Source organism: Camelus ferus, chromosome 34 (assembly GCF_009834535.1).
Source record: "Camelus ferus isolate YT-003-E chromosome 34, BCGSAC_Cfer_1.0, whole genome shotgun sequence".
Classification (NCBI taxonomy): domain Eukaryota; kingdom Metazoa; phylum Chordata; class Mammalia; order Artiodactyla; family Camelidae; genus Camelus; species Camelus ferus.
Genome location: NC_045729.1, coordinates 16170912 through 16198320, shown reverse-complemented (window position 1 = coordinate 16198320; position 27409 = coordinate 16170912). Strand labels below are relative to the sequence as shown.

At 43.7% G+C, this 27409-nt stretch overlaps 1 protein-coding gene and 1 long non-coding RNA gene across 2 annotated transcripts in view; both read left to right on the top strand.

Moving 5' to 3' along the window:
• Positions 1-27409, top strand: part of LOC102507671 (antigen WC1.1) — a 99558-nt gene that overhangs the window by 56025 nt on the left and 16124 nt on the right. Inside the window, exons 23-32 of the mRNA XM_032472903.1 lie at positions 2973-3014; positions 3106-3420; positions 3677-3709; positions 4289-4426; positions 4843-4935; positions 5214-5297; positions 5819-5965; positions 7096-7239; positions 18815-18934; positions 25880-26209. Of these exons, the coding sequence (XP_032328794.1) occupies positions 2973-3014; positions 3106-3420; positions 3677-3709; positions 4289-4426; positions 4843-4935; positions 5214-5297; positions 5819-5965; positions 7096-7239; positions 18815-18934; positions 25880-26209 (1446 nt within the window). The remainder of the gene's footprint in view (positions 1-2972; positions 3015-3105; positions 3421-3676; positions 3710-4288; positions 4427-4842; positions 4936-5213; positions 5298-5818; positions 5966-7095; positions 7240-18814; positions 18935-25879; positions 26210-27409) is intronic.
• LOC116661363 lies at positions 8509-13679 on the top strand. Its single transcript, XR_004317245.1, has 3 exons — positions 8509-8695; positions 12617-12621; positions 13668-13679. It is a non-coding gene; the product is annotated as an uncharacterized LOC116661363 (long non-coding RNA).

Genomic DNA, 27409 nt, shown 5'->3' with positions numbered 1-27409 from the left:
GTGGAAAATACACACATCTTCTTTGAGAAATAGTGAAGGGCAAAGAATGAAAATTAAAGTGGGAGAGTGTTGTATTCAATGTTGGGAGTACATTTATTTTAATTACCAGGTTGATCAAATCGTTGATGCACCGTAGGACGAACCTCCTTTAAAAGTGATGCTGGCACATTTCATCATCTAAGTGCATTGTGTCCAAGTGCAAAAATGACTGGATATCATGTCAGAGGGAGTCTATAATCAGACCAGTTAGCATGAATTCCAGAGTAGGTGTGGACAGATTGTTGACCTCAGGATTTGAAGGACTTTCCCACAAAAGAGGGAGGAGACTTGCCAGAGCTGCTCCAGAGGCAGGATCCTGGTGATGGATGGAGGTTAGAAGGCAGCAGGTCTGGGCTCACTCTTGTTACAAGTAGCATAAGGGAATGTCACCTCTGTGATGATCCCCAAGGAAAAAAACAATACTGCCAGATTAAAGAAGTCTGGGGGCATGAAGGGATGGCCAGGCCTTATGTCCCCTTTTGCCTGTCTCTGTGTCTCTTCCCTGAAGCGGGCACACATTCTCCCGCTAGACTTGTGCCATGCTTGGCACTAGGGAAGTTGTGTCCTTTCCACTCGTTTGTTTTATGCTTAGAGAGAGACCAGGTCCTTTCTCTTTCACCTAAATTACAAAGACATTCCTAACTTACTGTAAGTAGAAAAGACATATTTAAGATAAAAAGATAAATGAATCACATCTCATGACCTCTTGTCCATCCATATCCTCCTGATGCAAACAAGAAGAATGGACTGATATATGCTATTCTGCAAATTCCTCCACCTTCATATAAACATATGTAAACTCATATGCCCATAAAAGAGTTTATGTGGAGCAAGTACTAATATTTATTTTTATAAGATTGGGGTTGTATTACACACATTAATGTTCAATTTGCTTTTTATCACTTAAATCTCATGGATATTCCTCCAGGTAGTGCTAACTCATTTGTAAAGCAATGGCTTAATATTTCATTCATGAGAGGTTGGTACTCCAGTTCATACGACCATTTGCCCATTTATTCGCAATTTGATTGCTTTTAACTTTCCCCCCTCTACAAATAATTTTGTAGTAAGGATTTTTGTACATGTATCGCTATACGCCATTGAGTTTACTACTTAAGATTACTGCAAATGTTGATATTATTAGATCAAAGGATATAAATATATATATACATATATACACAGACACACATGTACACATGTGCATAGATAGAAACACAAGCAAATTTTCATAGATATTGTCAAATTACTTTCTAGGACTAATCATTTCCAGTTGTCTTCATATCTAGATAGAAAATGCTGGGATTTCTCAATAACTTGACTATTAACTAAAGCCAAACCATATAGAAATGCCAAGACCAATAAGCTTACAAAAGCCCACAAGTCTCATCCTGAGACACTTGAAGGTGGAAGTAAGGATGACAAGTGCTTTGCTGCTGGTTTCTTTCCCCTTCCTTCCTTCCTTCCTTCCTTCCTTCCTTCCTTCCTTCCTTCCTTCCTTCCTTCCTTCCTTCCCTCCTTCCTTCCTTCCCTTCATCCTTTCATTCCTTCCTTTTTTGCAGTTTCACAGTGGTTTCCCTTCATTCAATGTTTTTTTCCTGTCCTCTGTCTCTCTGTCTCCCTCCTTCTCTCCCTCCTTCTCTCCCACCCCTCCCCCACATACACACACCTCATTCAGGTTTACGCTGGCTGATATGCTGGGAGTTGTCTGAAATCCACAGCAGAGGTGGAGGGTGGTAATAGATATTTCAAAGGTAGAATCTCCCTCCCTTCCTTGCGTCTCTTTCCTCATCCCTTTTTCTGGTTCGTGTGGAAAGCTGAAGGATATTAAACTCTAAGACCTTATGTGGATGATAATTTCCTAAAGTCAAACACGATGAATTGAGAAGTAGTGAGTTCTCCAATCCTGAAAGTGAACAACCCCCCAGAACAGGTCCTGCCAGGGTTTCTGGACATGTCTCACTGCTTTGGGCAGAGGAGGTTTGATGGGGTCACATGGAAAGGATAAGCCAATTCTGATATTTTATGGCAAATACTGTGTATATGTCTGTGTTCTTGCATTGTTTTGAATTTATATCTATTTCCTTCATCTTCTATACGTTTATGTAGTTTCTTTGTCCTATGTTTCGTCTCTGTGTCCTCTTAGCACAGTGTTTCTCAGTGTGTTTATCTGAGTCTCACTGACACTCCCTAGCTACTTGTCTACTTATCTATCTTCCCTTAAAAAAAAGGAAACTATCTTTTCCTTTAACAAAAAAGTGTCCTCTCCCTGTACTAATCTCTATGCCTGTCCATATGTCATACTGAAAAACAGGTAAGAAAAGTTTAGAGTCTGTTACGTAATTTCCCTCTAAAAAGAATAAATGTAATATTGAATATAAATTACTTCTGTGATTCTGGATTCATTTTTTTAAAAAAATCTCCCTGTATTACCTCAAACCATTAATATTAATTTGTCTTTCCTTTATTATCTTACTGATGAGCAAGAATTTAAAGGAATTACATGCCACTGGATTTTATTTATCTATTTCTTCACTCAGTAAACATCAAGCCCCTATCGCAGAACTTAGAGAAGTTTCTCCACACATACTTGAATGAGTGCGTACGCAGTGCAGGGCACAGTCCTAACACCAGACACACAAGGTGAACAAGATATGAAGGTCCTTCTTCGAGGGGGGCTTTCATTTAGGGGTTTGTGTGAGTTTGTGTAAGATGTCTATGTTTATATTTGTTGTGGGGTGTGGAGAGTGATAAACAACAGATAAAGTCATTTCAGCTGGTGATAAGATCCAGGAGACTTCTCAACCCAGTAGATGATGAAGCCTGTGTTTTGACTCATCCTTGGACTGAGCCAAGGACGCTGGATAATCTTGTTCGGGGATGAGAGCACCCCCAGCTGTCCCTGATCCAGTGCTTCCCATTGTTTGCTTCTGCAGGAAGTAGACCCAAGAGCTGTCCAACTGCTGCCCCCTGCACAGGTACGTCAGCCTCTCCCACTGCCCCTGTGGCTCCCAGGGGCTCCTGACTTTCCACCACGAGCAGTAACAGGAGGGGCTGCTGTCCTTTCAGACAAAGAGAAGCTCCGACTCCGGGGAGGAGGCAGCCAATGCTCAGGGCGCGTGGAGGTTTGGCACAGCGGCTCCTGGGGCACAGTGTGTGATGACTCCTGGAGCCTGGCAGAGGCCGAGGTGGTGTGTCAGCAGCTGGGCTGTGGCCACGCCCTGGAAGCCCTGGGAAGTACAGCGTTTGGCCCTGGGAACGGGAGCATCTGGCTGGATGAGGTGCAGTGCAGGGGCAGCGAGCCCTCCCTGTGGGCCTGTGCTGCGGAGTCCTGGGGGCAGAACGACTGCAAGCACGAGGAGGATGCAGGGGTGAGGTGCTCTGGTGAGTGGAACAGCGTGGGTTCTGCTCCGGTTGAGCAGGGGCAGCGACGGGACAATGGGGTGGGCTGCGGTAGGATGTGGAGATTGTGTCCATAAAGCATCCTGATGCTGCAGCTTTGGATGTAGGACACGGGGCTGGGGGACTCAACATGGATGTTGTGGTAACTGAGGGGTGATTTCAAGGCTCAGGAAGGAAACGTGGGCTGCCCTGCATTCTATCGAGTCCCTGGGCTCCAAACCCCTCTTTTTCTCTCCAGGCGAAAGGACAACTTTGCCCCCCGCTACAGCAGGTACGGTGCCACGGTCCCCGGGCGGGGAGAACATTCCGATTCCTGGGACCTGTTCTGTGGTCTCTGCCGGAATCAGCCAGCTCAGGAGAGGACAGATCCTGAGGAACCACTGGCTGGTGGGGAGGAAGCAGGGCACTTTCCTTGGAAAACTCTCTCTGCCTTGGTTCACGGTGCTAGAAGTTTCTTGTGTCACCTGATCCAGGGGAGGCTGGTTCCTGTGCTGCAGAATCCAGCGTTTTATTACTTTCCCGTGATTGTTGCTCTCCAAAAGATGCCAGTCCCAGGGATTGTTAGATGCTCTGGTCTCGTGAAGCCCAGGGAGAGGTGTTAATTTTGAGCCTGGTGCTCAGAGGCTGTCTCAGCGGGAAGCTCCCTGATCATCTGCAGCTCTCCCTGGGCCACACCAGCAGGAGTGGAGTTGAATTATCTCAGCATAAGACCAGTGGTAGACGAGTCACAGTCAGTCCAGTTACGTCTGAGGCTGGGACTTGTGTGTGTGGAGCTCTCTGGAAATGCTGGCCTTGGAAGGTTCTCTGTGCCCATATCGTTCTCCAAACGCTCTTGCTTTTTCCTCCTTAGGGACCAGGCCACGCTCCAATCCGATCCCTGGCATCTTCTCCCTGCCTGGGATCCTCTGCCTCATCCTGGGCGCCCTCCTCTTCCTGGTCCTCGTCATCCTGGTGACTCAGTTGCTCAGATGGAGAGCGGAGCGCAGAGGTGGGTGCAGTGGGTACAGGGCAACATGGAAAGTGTGTGGAGGCAGGAAGCGGGGTCAGGTGAGACAAGGGGAAAAGTGGGCAAGGTCTCTGTTCTTACCCCTATTCATCTGCAAAACTCCTTCTGCTCCAAGTGAAACCCTAAGGGCTGAATACACAGAGATTCTTAGGTCTGAGGTATGGACACTCATAAGTCATGGCTCTTATGTGAGACAAGAAATAGTGGAGGCTGAGCTGTGGATCCAGAGCCAGAGGAGGGCAGAAGGTGCAGACGGGCGTGATGTGTGAGGTGTGAGATACAGAAGTGCTGGCAGCCCTGAGGGTCTCCCCATGTGTGCGTGGCGGGGAGATGAAGGACTAGCCTGTTGGTTCAGGGCGTCTAGGGAGGCATGTCTGACCTGCTGGTGGTTTTCTCAGCCTTATCCAGGGTCAAAGGCGCTGTCTACGAGGCTGTGTATGAGGAGATTGATTACCTTGCAACGCCAAAGGAGGATCTACTGCACAGCTCAGGTGTGTGTCTCTGTTTGCCCTCCCGGGACCCTTGGTTGTCAGCCACCCACTGGCTGTGACCCATCTTCTCAGCACCCACAGTCCCCACATCTGCCCCAGGCTCACAGAGGCAGCCCCTCCAAAGGCCACAGGACGGGCCTCAGAACCCCTGAGAGCTCCAGGCCTCCCTAATCTTGTAGGAGCCATGACGGCCCCAGCATTCCTTCTCAGCCTTAGCACTGGTCCTATGGGTGTGGGAAGGATTATTCTGTTCTTTGTGATGTTCTTCTCCACATTAGGGTTCCTGTCAGATGACTCAGTGTCTCAACTGCCCTATTACATAGGGGATGGTGCGGAGGACAGTGACCATAAATCCACTCCAGGTAGTAGAGGTGGATGTGTCTTGGCTGGGTAGAGGGGGCGGGTGACGTTGCCTCACAGAGATTACATCCAGTGAGAACAGCTTCCTCTGACTGGGATTAGCTGGAACTCTTGTGTCCTGAGGGGTCCACGCTCCCCTCCTTCCTTGGCTGTCCTGCGATGCCTCATGTTGGGGCTGGGCTCTCTGTGTCCAGAATCACCCTCACTCACTCACAGCCTGCACATGCTGGTTTAAAAAATGACATCATGAAAGCATAATTCATCAAAAGATTTTAGTAACACTCATTGGCATAAGAATTTCTTTGAGATCTGTAGTTTTAATAAGAAATATTCAGAGAATGGTATAATTTTTTGTTTCTTGGGCACATCAAAGTAAAATATGGCCTTAGAAAACATGTTGAGACAAGGAGTGACTTGTGCCTCCATTGAGCAGCTCAGAAACTCTGGTTCAGAAGAGATGTCAGGTGTTTCCCAGGACAACCCATTTATGTTGGTTTCCCTTGACCCCCTTGTCTGCCCTTAGAGCCCCCGGATCAGAGGACCAAGGCCCCTAGTGAGGGTTATGATGATGCTGAAGAGGTACCACTGCCTGAGGCTCCCCCTGCCTCTCGGATGCGCGAGGGGGAGGTGCCCCCAGAGGAGGAGACTGGGATGAGGGCCTCGCAGACAGGTGAGTGGGTCAGCTGATCTCCTGTAGTCTTTGCTCTGTGTCTGGGAAAGGGTGAATCTGAGCTCGTCAATGCCCATCCTTCCTGGAGACTGCAAATTTGCATGAGGTCCTATGTTTGATAGCATCACCTCGAACATACGCCTCTCTGTAATGCCGTCAGGCTCCTTGGGTGGAGGAAGCCGTCTTTATTCTTGGTGTTTATGTCTCCATAATGAGTGGCCTAAATTTGTCACTTTATCCTTGATGTGCCTGACTTATGACTTGCAGATTAATTGAGGAATCTTAACAAATTAATAAAGGGGAATAACTGTTTTGATAACTTCTCTGTGCTGTGTCATACATGCAACGTAGTTAGAGATTTAGAAAGCATATTGCAGAATTGGGATTTGTGAGGGATTTTGATCATTTAAGATGCACTGTGAACACTTTAGCACTACTCTGCACAACGTCTATGCTGTATGGAGGCCTTAAACAGTAAAGACATGGTGGTGGATCATAGACTTAGAATTTGTGACAGCTAAGGGCGAATCAGCTCCAGACATGTCAGTGGTCAGGAGAAGGCACTCATTCTCCAGAACAGAGTATTTCTCCATCTGAGGGCCCATGTGTTTCTTGGGGAGGGGACAACGGTAGATGCACATTATGACTGTATTTGTGGGCATTTGCAAACACAGGTGAAGGCATCTAAGAGCAGTTTTGGATTTTCATTGCGGAACTGACATTTTTCTGGACTTCTGTCTCCCTCTCATTATGACTTCAGACCTGTTAGTTGGGAAATAAGAAAATTTCAGATTCTGTTTTATGTGTCTCATCGTTCCTGGGCCTTCTGCTTGCTGAGTGTGTAAGCCAGGAAGCAGGCCTTCCCACAGCTCCTGTGTTTGACCATCGTTCTCCTGGGATTCAGGCATTCCCAGCTAAGCTGAGGCCGCAGCCCACATAGGCTGGATCCTGATAGGAGAGCCCTGATATTTCCTTCCTGTAGTGAATATGAAATAGTTTGAGCCTCTCTGAGTGAACTGGGTCCCCAGGGATCTTATGTCATCACCACTTACTTGACCTGCTTCTGCCACAGGGCATAGCCCAGTGTCCCTTTGTCACAGTTCTAATCAAACTTCTCTTTACTATTTCAGACTCTTCTCTCAACTTTCCTAGAGAGGCAGCTGATCCTGGGAAAGGAGAAGAGAGACCCTGGCTGGATCAGTGGGGAAAGGGGGACCATGCATATGATGACGTTGAACTGAGTGTCCCTGGAACACCCAGCGTGGCTTTCCCATGATGCTGTGTTAATATGAGATGAGGGCTCCGACATTCTAACTGCCTGTATTTCAGTAGAGCAGTATTGACCGATCATTGCATTATAGGGAAACTGCTCAGAGTATGTATTCTGAATAAAGGACTTTTCCCTCTGTTGATAATTTAACGTTTCTTGTCAAGTGGTCTTAGAGGATTGGTCCTCAAAGGAAATAGAAGGTGAGAGTGAACTGACCTGTTTTCTCACCTCCCCCAAAGGCCAATGAAGGCATGACTCTGTCCAGGCTCTGAAATGCTCTTGGTCTCTCTTAATTAGACAAGGACTCTAAACTTGGTCCGCACTCACACCCTTACCCTAATAAAATGAACTCATGAAAAATACCCAGTGCTGACCATTCATGTGTGCTCGTGAGCACTTAACATTATCAGGTACTAATGCCAATGATTATATGAGTCTAATCATGTAGGTCCTACAATTTAGATTAAAAGAAGCCATTTTCATTTGGGGTTTATCAGTTTTTACACTTTGTTAGTCATGTTGGTAGAAGATTTACGCCGTTAACTTCCATTGTCTGGTCAGCCACAGTCCATAAATCATTCCAGGTTTATTTGTTATTATCGATTTTGATTGAAGAGTTATTTGCAGACAAAATATGTTTATTTTTAATTTTTTTAAATTTTATTGATTTATTTTGGGTAAACAACGTTTATTCTATGAAGAGCAACTCATTGAGAGATAAAACTTAAAATTTACATATACGTACTGTTCGTTGTTTCTAAGAACAGTTTAGAGCTTTAGCTTTTTAGACTTACAGAGTTATGAAAGGAATAAAGCCAACCACAAAGTAAGAATCAACAGAATGCAGGAATCCAATCGTAAAGGACAATCAAATATGCTTGCACATAGACAAGATGTTTTTAGAGTGAAAACCACTTGGGTATCTTCCATCTACTGAATCCCAGCAGAATGTTTTGCAGGCAGTCTGGTTGAGGTTAACGATGCCTTGAAATCCAGAACAGGGATTAAGCCAATTTTCAGACCTGTTACTAATTGTTTCCTTGCCAGAGACATGGATTCAGGTCAATGATACTAAAAGAAATAAGAGCTATATTATGGAGCTGGAAGGACACAATCAATTGGTTTTCATTTTTTTTAATTTATTAATTACAAGATTTTTTTTTAGTTTTTTTTTAACATTTTTATTGATTTGTAATCATTTACAATTTTGTGTCAAATTCCAGTGCAGAGTACAATTTTTCAATTATACATGAAAATATATATATTAATTGTCACACTCCTTTCTCTGTGAGCTACCGTAAGATCTTGTATATATTTCCCTGTGCTACGCAGTATAATCTTATTTACCTATTCTACAATTTTGAAATCCCAGTCTATCTCTTTCCACCCGCCACCCCCTTGGCATCCACAAGTCTGTATTCTATGTCTATGAGTCTATTTCTGTATTGTATTTATGCTTTGTTTGTTTGTTTTTTAGATTCCACTTGGTTTTTTTTTTTGAGTTTTTATAATATTTATACACAAATTTTATTAAAGAGTCAAAAGCTGAATATGGCTTCTTCCCAAAAACACATGTCTTCACTTCTGCATTCCGTGAACAAGCACCCAGTTATTTCAAATATTTAAAAACTCTTTTTTTGATTTTCTGATACCTTCCTTAATATATTAATATACTATGTTATTTTTTTTCTGTCTGAGTCAGTTACCTTTTGCCTATCCACTATGGAAATTGAGGATTTAGCAACTTTCATTCTACGCTCACCTTCTCTAAATCCCAGTAGCTTTTCTGCCTGCAAAATTAAGCCTTTCCCATATTCCCAGTCTTCTAATCTAGTTATCATTTTGGTAGATTAATATCTATCATTTACATCCTTATAAATATACACACTGTTTCGAGTTGATTTTATGTATTATATGATGAATACTTTTTCTTGTCCTGCACAATGATTAAATTTATCAGATTAAATTATTTTGTTTTGCATTTGATTAGTTGATATTTTTAAGACTACTTTCCCCCCCAAATCTGTGTTAATTCTTTAAATTGCTTTACAAATTATTTGGATACTTATATGTTCTATCAATTTGACTTTCTTCATGAAATCTGCCTTAGAATATCCTACAATATCATGCAGAGTTGTCATTCTGAGATTCTTTTATGCTGGTTCATCAAAAGTCCTGATCAAGCACTGAGGTAGCAGTGCCTGGGGGGTAAAGTTGGGGAATAAAGGAGGTATGTAAATGTAAGCCTTAACCAATCTTGGGCCCCAGCAGGGTCTCAGCAGATGCCAGCAGCCTGCAGGAGCCTTAGCTAACATGCCCAGGTTGGGAAGCAAAAGAGAATCTGTTCGCAGACTTTTTGATGTTAAAGGGAAGTGCTGTATTTTCAGCTGGCTAAGCTGCAAGCATCCCAACAAGCATGTGTAATTATTAATTCCCCTGAAAAGAGATTACTTAACCTCTCAAACCTCCACTTTCTCGTGGTAAGCTGGAAGTAATAATGGTTTGTTACAATATTGAAGTAACATATTGTATGGTTTTACAATCCATAAAGCCAGTTAAGCAGTTATCCTAAGCTAAAGAACAGAATTCTTTCTGCTCTCCACTCCTGCACTTCTCATCCAACATAGCAGGTGCCGAACTAAAATTTTTGTAAAAAAAAATCTTTTCCTGTTACAGTCGTGTGTGGTTTTAATTGAAAAGGTGCCAAATGATAAATATACAAACATCCTGCTCACTTGGCCACATCTGATTAAGACCGGAGCACGAGGCTACACGGTCTTCACCCGTCAGTATGTTGGGGTCTGTCTTCTGCTTTGTCGGATACACAAAGAAACTTGCAGCATCTATAAATTTTCAGAGCAAGCTGTCTCAGCACTGCTCTGGCAACGGGGCTGTGTTTGTTTTTGCAAATTGGAATCTACTGCATTCATTGCAGAATTGTATTGTATTGTATTGAACCATTCATAGCTCATATCTTTAAATGGTATTATACTTTATATCACTGTAATGAATGATGTAACGTGCATTGTGATCCGTCTTCATCCGTTGAATAATGTTCTCAGACATTTCTTATTGATTGAGATGATTTGTGCAAAACACCTAGAGGAGTGTCACTCATTCATTCATTCAGTGAAGACATAGTTTGGGATTTTTAAATCTCCAGGCACTGAGGACATAGAGGTGAATTAGACAGAGAATTTCTACCAAGAACATTCATGCTTATAAAGCAAGGTTGGCAAGTAAACAACTGAGTTCGTGACAGGGTCACAGACGGTAAGGTAGCGTTTCCCGAGCAGTAGAATGCGGGCACCAAGGAGGGGTCAGGTGTACACGGCTCACAGCCCTGAGTGGCACCAGTCACCGTCACTGCACTGTGCTTCCCGGAGGACTTCTGACAGGCTCAGCCAAAGCCTGAGGTAACAGAATTTAATCTCACATTCCGGATTCCTGTGATCCTGGGGGTGGGTGGAGAAAGATGCCCTAAACAGGTTCTCTGTTATGATTATTGCATACTACTGCTAGGGGGCACTTACATTATCAGGTACTGACGCCAACCATTTAATCCTCACCCACATTCTATTACCCAGTCACGATCATAACGTTCATTTTTTTGATGAAGCAAGCACTCAGAGAGTTTAAGAGACCTGTTGAAGGACACGCGCATGGTGTGTGGCAGAGCTGAGGGTCAACACAAGGCAGTCTGTCTCTGGAGCCTGCACTCTCTCAAGTTCAGTGTGGACCCAACAGGGTTGGTGTCCCTCTGAACTGGCTTCCTTGTCAAATCTCTGCCGGGATTGTACACTGATGTCTCTTTTTGTGTCAAAGAAGACTTACCTTTATCAGAGGGCCAGTTCATCCTTGCTTACCCTGCACCCCAAGCTCTGGGGTATAGATTTCAACTTGGACACAGTACAGCAGCCCTGAGTGGAGCCTCTACTGTCCAGCCCATCCCCCACCCCCATGACGGGGTCTCGATCTCATAGCAGTGTCATATGTGTGAGATGTCCATCCTGAGGAAAGTGAAAGTGTATGTAAGTGGTTATACTAAATGCATCCCAACGTCACCCTGTGGGAAGGGAGGACTGGTCTCCAGCAAGCACCATCTACATTCCAGGTGTCTGGCCGAATGATTTTTGGTGATGGTGTCGAGTGCAAAACTGGTGTGAAGTGGTAGATCTGGGCCCCAGAGGGAGTATTGCATCAACTCAAGTGACTGAGCAGATCCTCATCCTACTCCAGCACCTGAGACTAAATAATGGGTCTGATATTTGTCATCAGTCATTATCATTAATGTGTTAAGCGTAGAGACAGGAAGGAGGTAGGGCTCCTGTACAGCCAAGGGCTTGGGAACGATCGGAGCAGACAACAAGAGAGTGATTCTTGGAAAGTTCATCGGTAAATACTAGAGTATTTAGAGGGTGAGATGCATGTACTCAATTGTCTTTTCTCCCTTTTACTTTACCCGAGTCTCAAGGAGAAGGAATGGGCATGGACAGGGAGACATCTGCTGTGTCTGCTGACCTGAATGAGGTGGGTCCCCTTAGTGGGGACGTGAGGAGGCTGGGCACTGACTTGCGGCTGTCCTCCGTGTTGGTCCCACGGAGCATCAGGTGTGGGATGGGGAAGGCATGGAGTGTATCTGAGCTGTGGTGGGGTCTCTGGGGCATGGGTGTCACAGAACACTTCCTCCCCATGTCTGTGTGCAGAAATGTTGAGAGCTCGGGGGAGGGGCCCTGAGGGTGGGTTTGGGTGGACTGCAGGGGAGCATCATGGGAACACTGAGCCTGAGGCTCTGTGATGAATGGGGGTAGCATGTTCGTGATCTTCAATTTTGTCCCTAACCTGCATCCCCTTACTGCCCTTCCCAGTCTCGATACTCATCCCACGGCTACTTTCTGGGGAGCCTGTGGGAGCTTCTCTGATCAATGGAGAATAGAACAAGGCAGCCATGGCTAAGCTGGGCATAAGCCCGTTGCACTTTTGTTTTCCCCTTAACTCATCTGAGCTCTCATCTTACCACTACCTTGACCCAAGAAAGAGGTGGTGTCACTGATGGGTTCAGGAAGCATCTACCTACCTCTTCGATTTCACATGCCTCTCCTTTGTCCCCCAGCCTGCAGGCATCCTCTAGTAAAAGACTTTCTACTTCCCATTTCTATCCAAGACATTTCCCTTAAATTATATTTTGCATCTTCATTAGCTATGGTACACAATACAGCTGTGTTCTGAGTCCTACCAAACCAAACTCTGAATATATAAAGGGGAGAAAGAGCTGAGGTTTAGAAATCTGACTCTTTCAAAGCTATTTATTTTCTTCTTGGGACCCCAAAATCCTGTATTTTCAGGGCTAGAGTTCAATGATGAGTGCTTGTTTCTCTTAGTTCATGTACAAACAAACTTTTTCTCCCAAAACATAATTTGGTGACTGACTGAAAGGGATGTTTCACATAAAATGAAATTCAATAAAAACAAAGGGATTTAGCATATTTTAAAAGCCCCATATATACAGCTATTGTTTCTATCAATCTATCAATGCATCAGTCTATCACTCAATCTATCTATCTATCTATCTATCTATCTATCTATCTATCTATCTAGTGTATCACCATCACCATTTTTGAGGCGGTAAGCCCCATAAAAAGACCGGTGGGACCCGTAAGTAGGGTCCCTACACTATTGCCAGCACCATCTGGTTCCCTGGCCCAGAGGCTCTATCTCACTTTTTGCCTCTGAAATGGCGTACTTATCGCTAAAGTCTTATTGATTCCATTAGCTCACTCCTGATTGGTTATTTCCCTCATTCCTGATTGGTTATTTCCTTCACTCCTGATTGGTCCATTTCCCTAACTTCTGATTGGTCCATTTGTAGTACCTCATTTGCATGGAGCTCACTCCTGATTGGTTATTTCTCTCACTCCTGATTGATCTATTTCTACAAAGCTTGTTCTTAGTTGTTCAACTTTTATTACACTTTATTTGCATATGATGTTGCAAAGTGTAAACCTGCAGCCTATAAAGGCCTGTGTAAACCTACAGCCAGGGTCCAGAGCTTGGAATGTTACCTCCTCTGGGCCCGCTGGCGTAATAAACCTGAGTTCTCCAATTCTCCAGGTGCTGCTTGGTCTCTCGCCCGGATCCAGGTTGCTGCCACAGCTGAGCTGTCACTACTGAGTGAGCTGTCACAACTGAGCTATAACACTGAGCTGTAACACATTTTTTCCACAACATCATCATTAATCTATCATCCCATCTATCTATTTCTGTAGTGTCTACCTATATTTCTATTTTTATTAGTTTTATAGTTCAAACAATGAAACTCTGACATCTTCATCAACAGATCATTCTAAGATGTTCAATTATGAAAGACATATAAATTGTGATCTTTAAAGAAAAACTAAGCAATTACATTTACTTGACTACTTTAGCTTCTAGAAATTTGTCACTTCCAGCTCTGCCACCTTGCGTTGTTCCTATAAACTTCACACTTGCAAAGTGGAACCTCTGATACTATTAGACAAGCAGCATCCACTTAGAAACTGAAACCTTCACACTTTGGACAAACCCACTGCAGCAGTGAGTGGATTACAATCTATGTTGGACTTTCTTTGTAAGAATGAATCATGTAAGTACTTGGAGTTGAGACATCTAGAGTCCACCAAGGACCGCATAAAGATGCCATGTCTACTTGAGCCGAGGGCTGGCGGTGAGCCCTGGGAAAGGGCAGGGGTAGAGGTTGGGGGGAGTCAGCACACACGTGTCTCCTTTGCCTGAAGCATTCCCCACTCCAGCCACTCCTGGACAAGAAAGTGACCTAGAACTGGGGTGGGATGAAAAATAAGTTTCTTTTCCCTTTTCCTCCTGCAAGAAGTTTGAGTGATTCAGAGAAGAATAGAAAGATTTTCAGACACTACAAGGCACTATGGTAAAGAATGTAATATTTTTGCTATCTGACCAATGACAAATTCCTCTTCTACAAATGTAATAATAATAATTCCCTCTCTGGATATCAAGTACAAGTAACTCATCTAAAAAGGGGATGAAACTTAACTGAAAACATTTTTATGGTAACATGAATTTAATAAAAATGAAGATACAGCATGTTCTCTTTGAGTTTCCTCCTTATCCTCATTCATTTCTTCCTTCCTCTCTGGTACTGATGAATAAATTGTTACCAATAAGGAGGCTAACTGTTCTGATCTTCTTATTTTCATAAGGATGTAGAATATCAACTGACTACAATTTTTGATAAAACAATTTAAATTTTAAATCCCAATAGCATTTTCACAATTTACACTGGGAGCTGCAACTGTCACATGGGCTGGCTCTTACCTAAATTTGACTAAAGCATCTTCTAAGTGTAATGTCCATGGGCAGAGAAGGGGATGATGAAATGATTGAAAAGCTACTTAATGAACAGGGGAAGTTGGATAGTCAGCTGGAAGGTTTAACTTCAGGCTCCGCCAGCTGATAAACCCATCTTCGCAACAAAGATACATGTCCGTTTGATTCCAATGAGACACTATCCTATGCCTTCAGGAGACCAGACTGTCCTGTTGGTCAGTAAGAGAACTGTCTGGCTTAACAATCCCTGCTTGAGTAATTCCACTGTTTTATTAGCTCTTTATTTTTGGAGTAAAATATTAAAACTGAATTTCCACCAAGACATTGAAATATAGCAGATATGAAATTATGAAGCCTGACAACCAAATACAGAAATATACTAGACTTGGTTCCATGGCATTTGGCCTCTTTGCAGCACATTATGGCTATTAAAGGGATCGTACTGTCAAGAGAAGAGGGTTTTTGTGAAGGAGGATTTGGGCACCTTTCTTGCTGAGTGTTGAAGCTGGAGGCTTTCCCTCATGCTACCCAGTCCGAGGCAGGTGACCTCTGCCCAGAAGGTGCCTGTGAGCAGGTGCTGCAACCCAGCCTGTGTGTCCTTGTTCCCTATACACCAGCGCTGCTCAAACGTTGACATGCTTAAGAATAAATAGGGAAGTCTGTGACAAACAGATTCTATTCACTAGGCCTGGTTGTGACCTGATAAGTTTTACCTCTAATGAGCTCCTGGGTAAAGCGGATGCTGCTTGTGGGTGGACCGTACTTTGAGAAGCGCTGGTCTCAACTTCATCCCCACTTCCACAGCAAACAGCAGGCCCTCAGTCACCCTCAGGACCAAGACTGATCACTCACTGTCCACTCTGGAGAGGATGTGTTGGGAAGAGGCTGATGCAGGGCTTGAAACAGGCTGGGCTCCTTTAGGGCAAGGAATTCCTGGTTCTGAGAAGGCAGAGGTGGTGTAGAAGGGCGATGGCATGGACTTTTTCTGGGTGGACATGTCCGATCTGCTCACGGACTCTTCCACTGCTTGGGAGGCCGGCTGTGGGACAGCCGGAAAAGTATCCTCTAAAATGGGGGCCAGGGTAACAGGGGCCTCTCTGGACGAGTGAAAGGGCAGTTCCACCTGGACACTTTCTAATTACTGCACTGAGCGTGTGTTTTGTGACTAAAAGTGACCTTGGGACTGTTTATTATTTAGTAGTTCGAAGTCCTAGGATCTACCATGAGGTAGGGAAATGTTTCCTTCTCAAAAACTTGTACGAGATGAGTAGAATAAAAACAGTTTGCATTAGTTCACGAGTTGTGTTTGTTCAACATCCCATTTGTCTTCCATGGTTGACTAATCTCCTTTTCTTAATGACGTGGCATTTACCAGGATTCATTCAACTTCTCTTGGTTCACCATTACGTAACTGTGATATCGTGCTTTATAAAAAGTATAGTTTGGTCATTGAACTGACCCAAAAATGTCTCTTGTACATATTTGCCTTTTGTTCCTAGTTCCTGGCTCACAGCACCCCAAGTCTCTGGAATTTCCTTAGTGTTGGGCGTGATGAAAGTGTCTTCCATGCTGTAAAAGCGACGACTTTGGGAAATAGCTAAGAATGGATCTGATTGCCAGTAGATCCAGAGCCAGGGCAAGTGGTTAGAGGTGTGGGACTTCCAACTCTCCCTCCCCTCCCCTGCCCCGATTTCTGATGACAGGAGCAGGGCTTGAAGTTGAATCAATCACCAGTGGCCAATAATGAATCAATTGCACCTATGTAATGATGCATTGGGTTCAGAGAACTTTAAGGTTGGTGACCATGTGTGGGTGCTGGGGGAGTGGTGTGCTGGGAGTGGGTGTGGAAGCTCAGCGCCTTTTCCCCAGACCTGCTTTAGGTACCTTGCATCTCTTCCATCTGGCTGCTCCTGAGTTATGCCCTTTTGTAATGAACCAGTGTTGTAGTAAGGCAAATGTTTCCCTGAGTTCTGACAGAGAACTTCCAAGTTTTCCTTTGATGCCTGCCAAGTGGATGAAGGGACAGTTTCCTCTAGTAGTGCACCTGTTGACCAAAGTTGGTATCAGTGAATCAGTTTGAGTGAGTTCATTCCACTGGTAGTCTGCAAGTTACAGAGAGGTAGTGTTTGCAATTTTTCTTCCACCCGATTATCTTTTTTTTTTTTTTCATGGACAGATTCTACAGCCTTATCTTCTATAGTACTTCTGTTAACCTGAGTGTTTCACGTGCTTTCTCCTTAGTTCAGGCTCTTACTAGCTGGAACTTCCTGACACGTCCCTCTTGTTACTGCATCAGAGCATTGGTCTCTGTGACATCATGAATCACGGTGAAACATGAAAACAGTAGGATCACTACCAAAGTAGCGTCACTCCTTGTGGCATTTTTCACCAGGTCCCTGAAGAAGATGGTAGCTTCACTGTCCCTCTTGCTCAGGGTCACCCTTCCCAGTGAGTTCATCAATATCAGCTTAGTTCTTCTAAACCCCAGACCTGCTGAGGGCGGGCTCTAGTTATTTATAGCCCAGTCCACTCAACTACATCTCTCGATCATCTCATCTGCAATTGTTTCTCCAATTCTTAGTGCATTCTACCTCAAGTAGAGCAAGACATTGAAGAGAGAAGAGATGTTGATGAGTTTAAGGACAAGGATGGTCAAAATAAGAACAAGAACTAGAAAAATAGAATTTCAATATGAATAGAAAATGAATAGACAAATAGAATTCCAAAAAATTCAGAAAATGCATAGTTTCCAGGAGCAGCAGGGCAGAGGGAGGGACCATGGGTGTGAGTTGATGGTCTCGATTTTCCTGGTCAACTGCAAGTCACTCCTCTCATATCAGTTTAGATATTCCTTCCAAAAACCAGCTTCCCCTGTCTGGGTTCAACCTCCTGGCAGTCCCCACTCCGTAACATAGCTTCTTGTTACTCACTGTGGTTTTCCTTCCTACTTTTTCACATACACTGTTAAATAATTATATATGTAATCCATATATACATATATTTGTTTATGTGTATATTTGTATAACGTCTCACTCCCAGCTAGACTGTGAGCACCGTGACATCAGGGATAGGGCTGCCTTGCTCACTGCTTTATCCCCAGCCCACGGCAGTGCTTATATGCAGCGGTGGGGAGTAGATGCTTAGCAAGGGCTAGCTGACGGTGTGTCATGTGCTGCACCAGTAACTTGCAACTTTTACCCAAGTGAGCATTCGTAGCTTGTGAGCACTTTTTATTTCCACCTCCCCTTGCTCCTTTCTCTGGTGTGACTGACAGTAAAAGCATTAAAAATGCAAAGAGAATGAGTACCTGTATTAGGGGGAGCAAAGGTAAGATAGATTTGGGGTTAAATATCATGCTACATCGAGCTATGAATTAGAAGAGATTCCAAAAGAGTGGAAGGGTGGGTGCAGGAAAACATTGTACAAGTGCGTCAGCCAAATGGTTCTAGCCCCTGAGCCCCAGCCTGGCCCCCAGGGCAGGACTGCTGGCCTGGGCAGCTGCAGAGAGGGGAGGAGATCGGGTATGAAAATACTCTGTAGACTGCACCCCCCTCTCATCCTGGAGAGGGAGCATGTACACCCGGGGACATGTGAGTGCTGGCAGAGTGGTTCTACTAGCCGAGAAAGATCCCCGATAGGGAAACCTTATGTTCTGTCAAAGCCCCTTGTTCTCTTGAGCCCCTCTGTTCCCCAGGATCCAGTCTCCAGATCATCCTCAGAAGTGGGGAAGGACCAACACTCTCACCTGCCCAACGTGGTGGTTCCCACCTCGTCCCCTCCATGTTCACCTGTGATCTCCTGTGCTCCTGCTCCTCATTTTCTGCTGGCCTGATAATTATTCTTGTATTTCAAGCTTTGATGTGCTTCTCCGGCTATGAGCTTAGTCACAGGGATGAACAGTGCTTGATTCCACGCGCCAACCGATTCCCATAATCTGACTCCGAGCCATCTCACAGACTGTGGTAATCAGCCAGGATGATCGGGGGAGAGAAAGCCACACATGCTTGTTGATGCAGCTTTTCTACGCCAGCCCCGGTCCCGGCAAAGGACCCTGTTGCTCTTATAAGGAGATTTTGAAGAGTCAGAAGCTAATTGGTGTTCGAGCTTCAGATAGTGGCAGATAAAGCCTCCGATAGCATCTGAAATGGTAAAAGGTGCCTCTATTGGCTGTCTGGAGGTAGGATGTCAGGGGATGGGTCTACATAGACCTGTGTCGGTGCCCTGACGCCTCCTCACAGGGGTGTTTTGCAGCTGGGACTGTGCCCTTGATGACTTGGGGGTCAGGATGTTTCTGAACGGACATCTCTCCCTTCAGGGATTGTGTTTTCTCCTCCTCAGCATCGTGGTGGGGGGTCAAGGTAAGTGCGTTCCCCCTTTCCTGGGTCAACAGCAGGGGTGTGGACACCTTGGTGAAGGGAGGGGTCCCTGGAGCTGTGGTGCTGAAGCCCCAGTGTAGACCGTGTGTTCTTGACCAAGAAGGAACCACGCTGACTGTGAATATTGGTTCCTCTCCTGTGGAGGGTCGACTGGTCATAGCAGCAGGTTTTACAGAGAAATGAATTGGGTCTAGACTGAGGTGGGTCAGTTTCAGTCCCCTCCACTGTCTCCTTTGTTTTCATGGAGCATCTGTTGAGTCCCCGTGGCCCCCAGTGTGTGTAGTTCTAGCGAGTGACCTCAGCTGGGACTCCGGGCTGTTCCCCACACACTCCTGCTCTGTAGGGGACTGCCCTGTGGGATTTCCATGTTTTGTGCACTTGTGCTCCCTTAGGCTCTGTGCTTGTGCTTGTGTGTCTGTGTGTGTCTGTGTCTGTGTGTGTGCGTGTGTGTGTCTGTGTGTAGGGTGTGTGAGGTGTGTGAGAGGAACGGGGCTGCCGAGAAGGGACTGAGTCAGTTGGTCTGTGAAACACCCAGAGCCCCCACGGTTGGGTGTCATGTCAGCTGCACGTACTCAGATCGTAGATAATCTAGCACCTGCCTGCCCCTCTCTGGTTCCTCTCCTTCACCCCCACGGCCTCCCCTCTGCTTGTCGAGTGCCTGCCCAGCACTGGCTCTGGGAGGGGTCCTGTCTCCCAGCCTCACTTACTCCCTCCAGGGTCCCTTGTAGGTCAGAGGACCCTGCAGCCAAGAGTGGGGACGTCTTGTTTATAGAGATTAGCTGATGCACATCCCCACTTATGTACAGTTTCTCGAGTCCCTGCCCCGGTGCCCGGGGACTGTGTCCTGCTGTGCTGGACCGGTCCTTTCCACTCCCTAGGATCCGTTGTGAGTCTTGTAGGGTGCATTTCCTCTCATGCCCTCTTTTTTCTCTCCTTGTGAGTGGGTTTCCACTGAGCGAGTGGACAGCAGGCATCTGGGTTAGTGCTGCTGAAAATCTAGTCTTCAGCCTGGAGGAGGTGGCTCTTCCAGGTTTGGGTGCTGGACCAGCTGAGACCACATACACACCTGTCTCCTCTCAGTGCTCATTGTCTTCCCTTAACCTCAGTTCTCTTGGTCCCATAATTCTGCTTGGGAAACCCCATCCCCCCAAGTCTGTGCTCCGCCAGTGTTGACCAGATGCTCGTGAAGATTACCCTCCTGATGGCTCTCATGTGCAGAGGTAGGTTTTGGTCCCATGAAACGGTGGGAGGCAATGAGCGTTCTGATACCAAGTCCCTGCCTCTTCCTCAGAAAACCGTAGGCAGTTTCCGCAGCAATTCCTTGAGAAGCAGAAACATTTCACTGAAGCCAGCACTGTGTTCGTTTTCTTCGAAACAACACCATTCAGATTTATTCTACCAAAAATATATTCTTTTGCTTCATACAACAAGGGCTTGCTCCTTGTTACATGGTAGTCCTCGTCTTTCTAAAGATCTGATGATTTCTGAGCTGGGCACACATTACAGGGGTCTCCACCTTGTCATCCACGACGGGCATTGGCAGAAAATTACCTAACCTCCAAGCACAATGTGTACCATTAGACGCAATAACACCGACCTTGAAGATTAGATAATTCTGGATATATTATTTTTTAACTTGTTTCTAAGATCAATAATGTATTTTAGACATTTTTCTATGCCACTAACTATTCTTGTATACATGAATCATTTTACTGCAGTATTACAAAAATATAGGATATGACAGGGATAATACTGAAATATTTAATTGTCTCAAATATTTAGTTTTATGACTGAAAGTCAACATGCTCAACTTATCACCTGTGTTTGGCATTTATTTGTTTTCAATGTTTTTGCTGTTATGGAAAAAGCTGCTCTGAACTTCCCTGTATTTCAATGTAAGGACCATCCACGAGTGTTTCTCTTGATCACATTCTAAGATTGGAATTACTGGTTTATAGGCTAGGAATACTTTTAAGGCTTTTGACCCACAGACTAATGTCTGTGAGAAATGTTTGCACTGAATTTTATTAGCTCTATTCTGTATCAGAATGTTCATTTCCACATACCTTTCCCAACATGGTCTTTTTATCAAGTTTTTACATCTTTGGTAGTTTTGCAGGCAAAAGCTGGCATATATTAGCTAATTTAATCCTTCATTTGTGAATGACATGCTCATGACATTTGTCCTTTTTAAGTTGGGATGTTTGTCATTCTTGTCATGATTTCTATTGCGGCTCCTTCTACTATGACTGCTGCTGCCACCGACCCCCCAGACCCCACACCGCATTCCCTCACGTGGGCTCATCTGAGCGCCCAGCAAGCCTACAAGGCAGGATATATTTATCTCAAAAAGCAGATCAGAAAACTGAGGGAAAGCAAAGTGAAACCCCTTGCCTAAGGTGAGACAGGTGGAAGCAGTAGAGGCAAGGTTTGAACCCAGGCAGTTTGGGTCCAGAGTCCTTGTCCCTGTGAACAGTTCCATGTTTTAGGCTGACAATGTTTCCCTCAGCTGATTGGTTTCACTTTACCTTTTCTCTGTTTTTAGATCCATGGAAGTTTCTAATATTAACCATCTATAAAAATTTCCCTTTTATGTTTCTGCTTTCGAAGCGTCATTAAGAGTATTCTTTTCCACTTCAAATTTAAATAAATGATTGTATCTATTTTATAAATATATAATACTAATAACCATGTAAGTTGTATTATGTAGGATATGAAGTTATATCTAATTTTACTTTGCTTTTACTATGTAATTCCTGAGTTACATCTTTTTCTTTTCTCATTGATTTTAATGCCGCAGAAAGAAACATGCTAAATGACACAATGGCAATTTCCATGTCTGCTTTTTGGAATTTATTTAGACTTTCATTCCACAAGTGTTTACTGATTTACAGATAGCCTCATAGGGTATTGAATTCATAGCCTTTGCAGTTCACTAGGTGCTGGGGCCCCCGTGGTGATGAGTGAAGCGCTCCCTGGCCTGTAAAGCTAGTGAGGCTGGGCACCAAGACAAGAATTTAGAATAAACTCTGACAAGTGCCATCAGCAGGGACACCAGCAGTGTTACTGAATCTAGCTGGGAGAAGCTGAGAAGGCTTCCTTAAAGAAGTTTAATTTAAGCGGAGGCCATGCATTCTGGAAATGAAGTCGTTTACTGTTTACAGTGTATGCTATTGTTAATAATGTCTAATATATAAACCCATGTTTGCATACATGCTTCCTATAGGTCACTTTTAATAACATGATTTATTTTAAATAGTTTATTTCAACAATCAAATGTTGAGAATTATATACTAAGCTCCCGTAAGTATTACTCTGTCATTTTTTCTGTATTTGCAAAAGCTTTGTCCTATATTTATATATTTTTCTATTTGTCCAGCTTTATTGAGATACAATTTTTATAGAATATTGTGTAAGTTGTATAATGTGATGATTTGAAATATATGTAGATTACAAAATGATATCTATCGGATCACAGAGTTAGCTTTTTATGTGAATAATGAGAACTTTTAAGATTGACTGTATTAGTAACGTTCAAGTATAGAATCCAGTATTACCAACTACTGTCATGTGTACATTACATCCCCAGAACCTATTTATCTTATAAGTAAAAGTTAGTACACTTTAACCACATTCACCTATCCCCCCTCCCCCACCAGCCCTGACCAGGCAACCATTCACATACTCTTTGTTTCTATGGGTTCGGCTTTTTTTAGATTCCACACACAGATAAGGGAGATCAAACAGTATTTGTTTTTCTCTGTCTTATTTCATCTAGCACAAGGCCCTCAAGGTCCATCCATGTTGTCCCAAAGGCACAATTTCCTTCATTTTTACAACTGAATACTTACTCCATTGTGTGTATATCCATACCACCTACGCCTGTGTATACCTGTATCTAAATCTGTAGATATACCTAGAAATCTCTCTCTATACGTCAAGTATTTTTCACATTTTCTTTATCCTTATAATTGTCAATTAGCAATTAGGTTGTTCCCATTTCTTGGCTATAGTGAATAATGCTGCCGATCATGGAGGTGCAGGTATCTCTTCAAGATCATGATTTCATTTTTTAAGGTATATACCCGACGTGGAAGTTCTGGATCACATGGTCGTTCTATTTTTTATTTTTTGAGAAATGTCCATACTGTTTTCCATAGAGGCTGTACCAATTTATGTTACAAATTTCCCCTTTTCTCCACATCATTGCCAACCACTGTTATCTGTTGTCTTTTTGATCATAGCCATTGTAAGAGGTGTGAGGTGATAGCTCGTGGTTTTGATTTGCATTTTCCTGATAGTGATGTTGAGCAGCTTTTCATGTACCTGTTGGCCATTTTTTAAATCTTCTTTGGGAAAAATGTGTATTTATATCCTTTGCCCATTTTAAAATCAGAGTTTTGTCGTTTTTGTGTCTCTCTGTGTGTGTGTTTTTGCCATTGACTCATGAGTTTCTCATATATTTTGTATATTAACCACTCTCAGACATGTAATTTGTAAGTAGTTTTTCCCATTCCATAGGTTGTCTTTTTGTTTCGTGGATAGTTTTTTTGCTCCTCAGGAATTGTTTAGTTTGATGTGGTCTTGCTGTTTATTTTGATTGTGTTGCTCGTGCTTTAGGTGTCATATCCAAAAAATTATTGACAAGATCCACGTCAAGAAACTTTTTTCCTAAGAGTTTTATGGTTTCAGGTCTTAAATGAATTTAAGTCATTAGTGCATTTTGAGTTAGCTTTCAGAAGTAGTGTAAGATAGGGGTTCTAGTTTCATTCTTTTGCATGTAACTATCTAGTTTTCCCAACACCATTGATTGGAAAGACTCTCTTTCTTCATTGAGTATTCTTGGCTTGCTAGTCAGACATTAGTTGACCATATATGCACGGGTTAATTCCTGAGCCCTCATTCTCTACTGTTGGTCTGTGTGTCTATTTTCATATCATTGCTCCATGGTTTGATTTCTATAGTCATGTTGTATAGTTAGGAATCACAAATCCTGCTTTGTTTTTTGTTTTTTTAAACATTGCTATGACTATTTGAGGTCTTTCGTGGTTTGCAATGAATTATACTTTTTTTTTTGTATTTCTGTGAAAAAGCCATTGGTCTTGATAGGAATTACATTGATCTTACAGATGGCTTTGGGTGGCATGCACATTTTAAGAATATTAAATCTTCTAATTCATGAACATGGGATAGCTTTCCATTGATTTGTGTCTTCCTCAATTTCTTTCATCAGTCTTATATTTTTGATAAGATTTTTCACCCCTTGCAAATTTATTAAGTATTTTATTGCTCTTGATGCAATTTTAATGAGATTGTCCTCTTTATTTTTTCCCAGATGTTTCACTGTTAGTGTACAGAAATGCAAATGGTTTCTGTATGTTGATTTTGTCTTGTGTGACTTTACTGTATTTGTTTATTCGTTCTAACACTTTTTTTAACCTTGGTTGGAGTGTTAAGGTTTTCTACATATATAGCATCATGTCATCTACAGAGACGATTTTAATTCTTTCCTTCCAATTTGGATGCTTTTATTTCTTTTTTTGCTTAATTGCTCTTACTGGGATTTCCAGTACTATAAAGATGAAATAAGAATGGAATTAGAATTGTAAGAATAGACACCCTTGTCTCATTTCTGATCTTAGAGAGAAAGCTTTCAACCTTTCACCATTGAGTGTGGATGTTAACGCTAAGCTTCTCATATATGGTCTGTATTATGCTGAGGAATATTCTTTCTATATCTAAGTTTTTGAGAAGTTTTTAAATTTAAGGATATTAAAATTTGTCAGATTTTTTGTCCATCTATTGAGATGATCAGATGATTTTTATCTTTCATTCTATTTATATAGTGTATCTCATATATTGACTTGCATACGTTTAACCATCCTTGCATCCTAAGAATTAATCTCATCTAATAATGGTGTTTAATCCTTTTAATGTGGTTTTGAATTCAGTTGGCTAAATTTGTTGAGAATGTTTGCATTTATATTCATCAAGGACATCGGCTTATAACTTTCTTTCCTTGGAGTGTCCTTACACGGCTTTGGTCTCAGGTTAATGCTGGCCATGTAAAATGACTTTGGAAGTGTCTCTTCTTCAGTTTTTTGGAAGAGTTTACAAAGGATAAGCATTATTTCCTCTTAAATATTTGGTAGAATTCACCAATGGAAACACCTATTCCTGGCCTTTTCTCTTTTTGGGAGATGTCTAAGTACTGATTCAATCTCTTTCCTCATTATTGAGCTGTTTCAGTTTACTGAGGCCTCCCTCAGTCCCTTACCATGCGGGTCTCTCCACACACAGCGGACACCGTGGCAGCTGGCTTCATCAGAGCAAGAGAGGGAGCAAGATAGGGCAACAAGGGAGAAACGAGAGTCGTCTTAAAAGCTAATCTCTTAAGTGAGAACTCGTTACTTTTGCCAGATCCCATTTGTTGGATGCATGTTATGAGGTGCAGTCAAGTGTGGGGGATCACACAGGGACATGAATACCCAGACGAAGGCATAGTAGGGACATTTTAGAGGCTGCTTATCACAGTCCTCTGTTCCTAAGCTAGATGAGAGTGCCCCCGATGGGAAAGAGAAGGCGAGGGAAGCTTTCTCCCTGGCATCATGGGCCGTGAGCTGTAACTGAGACAGGGGGTCTGGGCATGTCTCCTGGGAGGGCAGCATCCAGAGTCCTCTGAAGGACTGGGCTCATGTCCCTGGAACTGGGCTCTACAGGCTTGAGAGAAATAATTGAGTGCATCCCTTCCCAGGTTCGTGTTCAGCGATGCCACTGTGGGAAATTACACCACAGAAATAAGCAAATGCTCTACACAGGGATTATTTTTTTCCCCTAAGAGAGCTCATTTTTTAATGTTTGTATTACTGCTTTGTCTGCTAAAATCTCTCCTGTGTCTTGTGTTCTGTGTCTGTGTCTTTCTTGCAGCTCTGGAGGTGAGGCTGAAGGGTGGACGCCACCGCTGTGAGGGGAGAGTGGAAATGAAGCACCAAGGAACATGGGGCATGGTGTATTTTGAATACTGGTTCCTGGATGCTGCAGAAATAGTGTGTGGTCACCTGAAATGTGGCCATGCTGTTGATGCCCCCAGAGGAGTTTATTTTGGACCAACCGTTGGCCCCATTTGGACTTTCTCCCTTCAATGCAACAACACAGAAGCAGGAGTAACTTTTAATCTCAATGACTGTACTGCTGCTGAGGTCAAAAATTATGATCATATCATGTCTCATGACCAGGATATCGGAGCAGTCTGCTCAGGTAAGACCTGTCTGGTCTGGGAGGGCATCCCCAGCAGGAAAAGCCCCAGTCTCATTCCCAGAATAACAATGGGACTACCAGGTCACAGCTTTTAGAGTGTACTTGTGTGAAGACTGCAGTCACATGAGATTCTAGAGAATTAGGTGCTCGAGGGAGAATAAGGGTTTGTTTGGCCCCAAGCAGTAAAGACTCTAGACTTGTGAACCACTAGACCCCTCCGGGCTCTGTGATGTGTCATAAGAGGCAGGGAGCTGAGGTCAAAGTTTCTTACAGGTACAACTGCTGACTTGTACTTCTATGCTTAGTTCCATCATGGTAGCTGTTTGTTATTCTTTCATGGGATGGTCTGTCAGGTGTGGCCACAAGAGAGGAGCAGGCAGACATGGTTTGTTGTACTCACAGGTTCTAAAGAGACAGAGTCACCACAAGCATATGGGGACTACGTGGGGGAGGATCTAAGGGAGCTGTCTCAGCCAAGCATGGGGAGCCAAGAGAGAGTGGAGAGCTGTGAATAAGTGACAATATTGGGCGTCAGGGTGGAGTTATAATAAGCTAAAAGCATGAGGGAATTTCACTGGTGAGTTTGAACATCATTAGGTCACAGTCAGGGGAGGGAAAGACAGGATTTTTGGTGGCGGTTAGTCTTACCACATTGGTTCACCTAGTCACCTGGGTGGGGTGCTCACATCCTTTTGTGGGGATGTTGGGGCAGCAGGAAAATATGAAGTTCTAAACTTTACAGTGCAGTAGCTGGAGCAAAGCAAGGATGAATGACAATGAGGCTAAGAGAACCGGAAGTGAATCAGAAGAAGTGCTCAGTCCTGTCTAAGTGTGTCTGACTGGAGCCAAGGTGGAGGCAGTAAAGACAGCAGTGAACCTAGAGTGTGAGTGGGTGGTCAGAGTATTTCCCAGAGATGTGTCCAGTTGTTATTACAAAGATGGATGAGATGTCCAAGACATGAATCCCATCAGAACAGCTGGAATGGAGGAAGAGATCAGATATCACAGTGAATTCCCTAATGCTTGTGGTTGGGTGCTAGAAGAGGACCATCTAATCTGATGGGATGATGGGATGGGGGGGCCCAAAGAACACTTGCAATAAGCCCTTAGCAGCCAGTGCCAATCAGCTCTTTTGTGTTCTGTCAGGGACGATCATTGGAAAAGGGATCTTTTCCAGTCTCACTTTCTGCAGATCTTTGA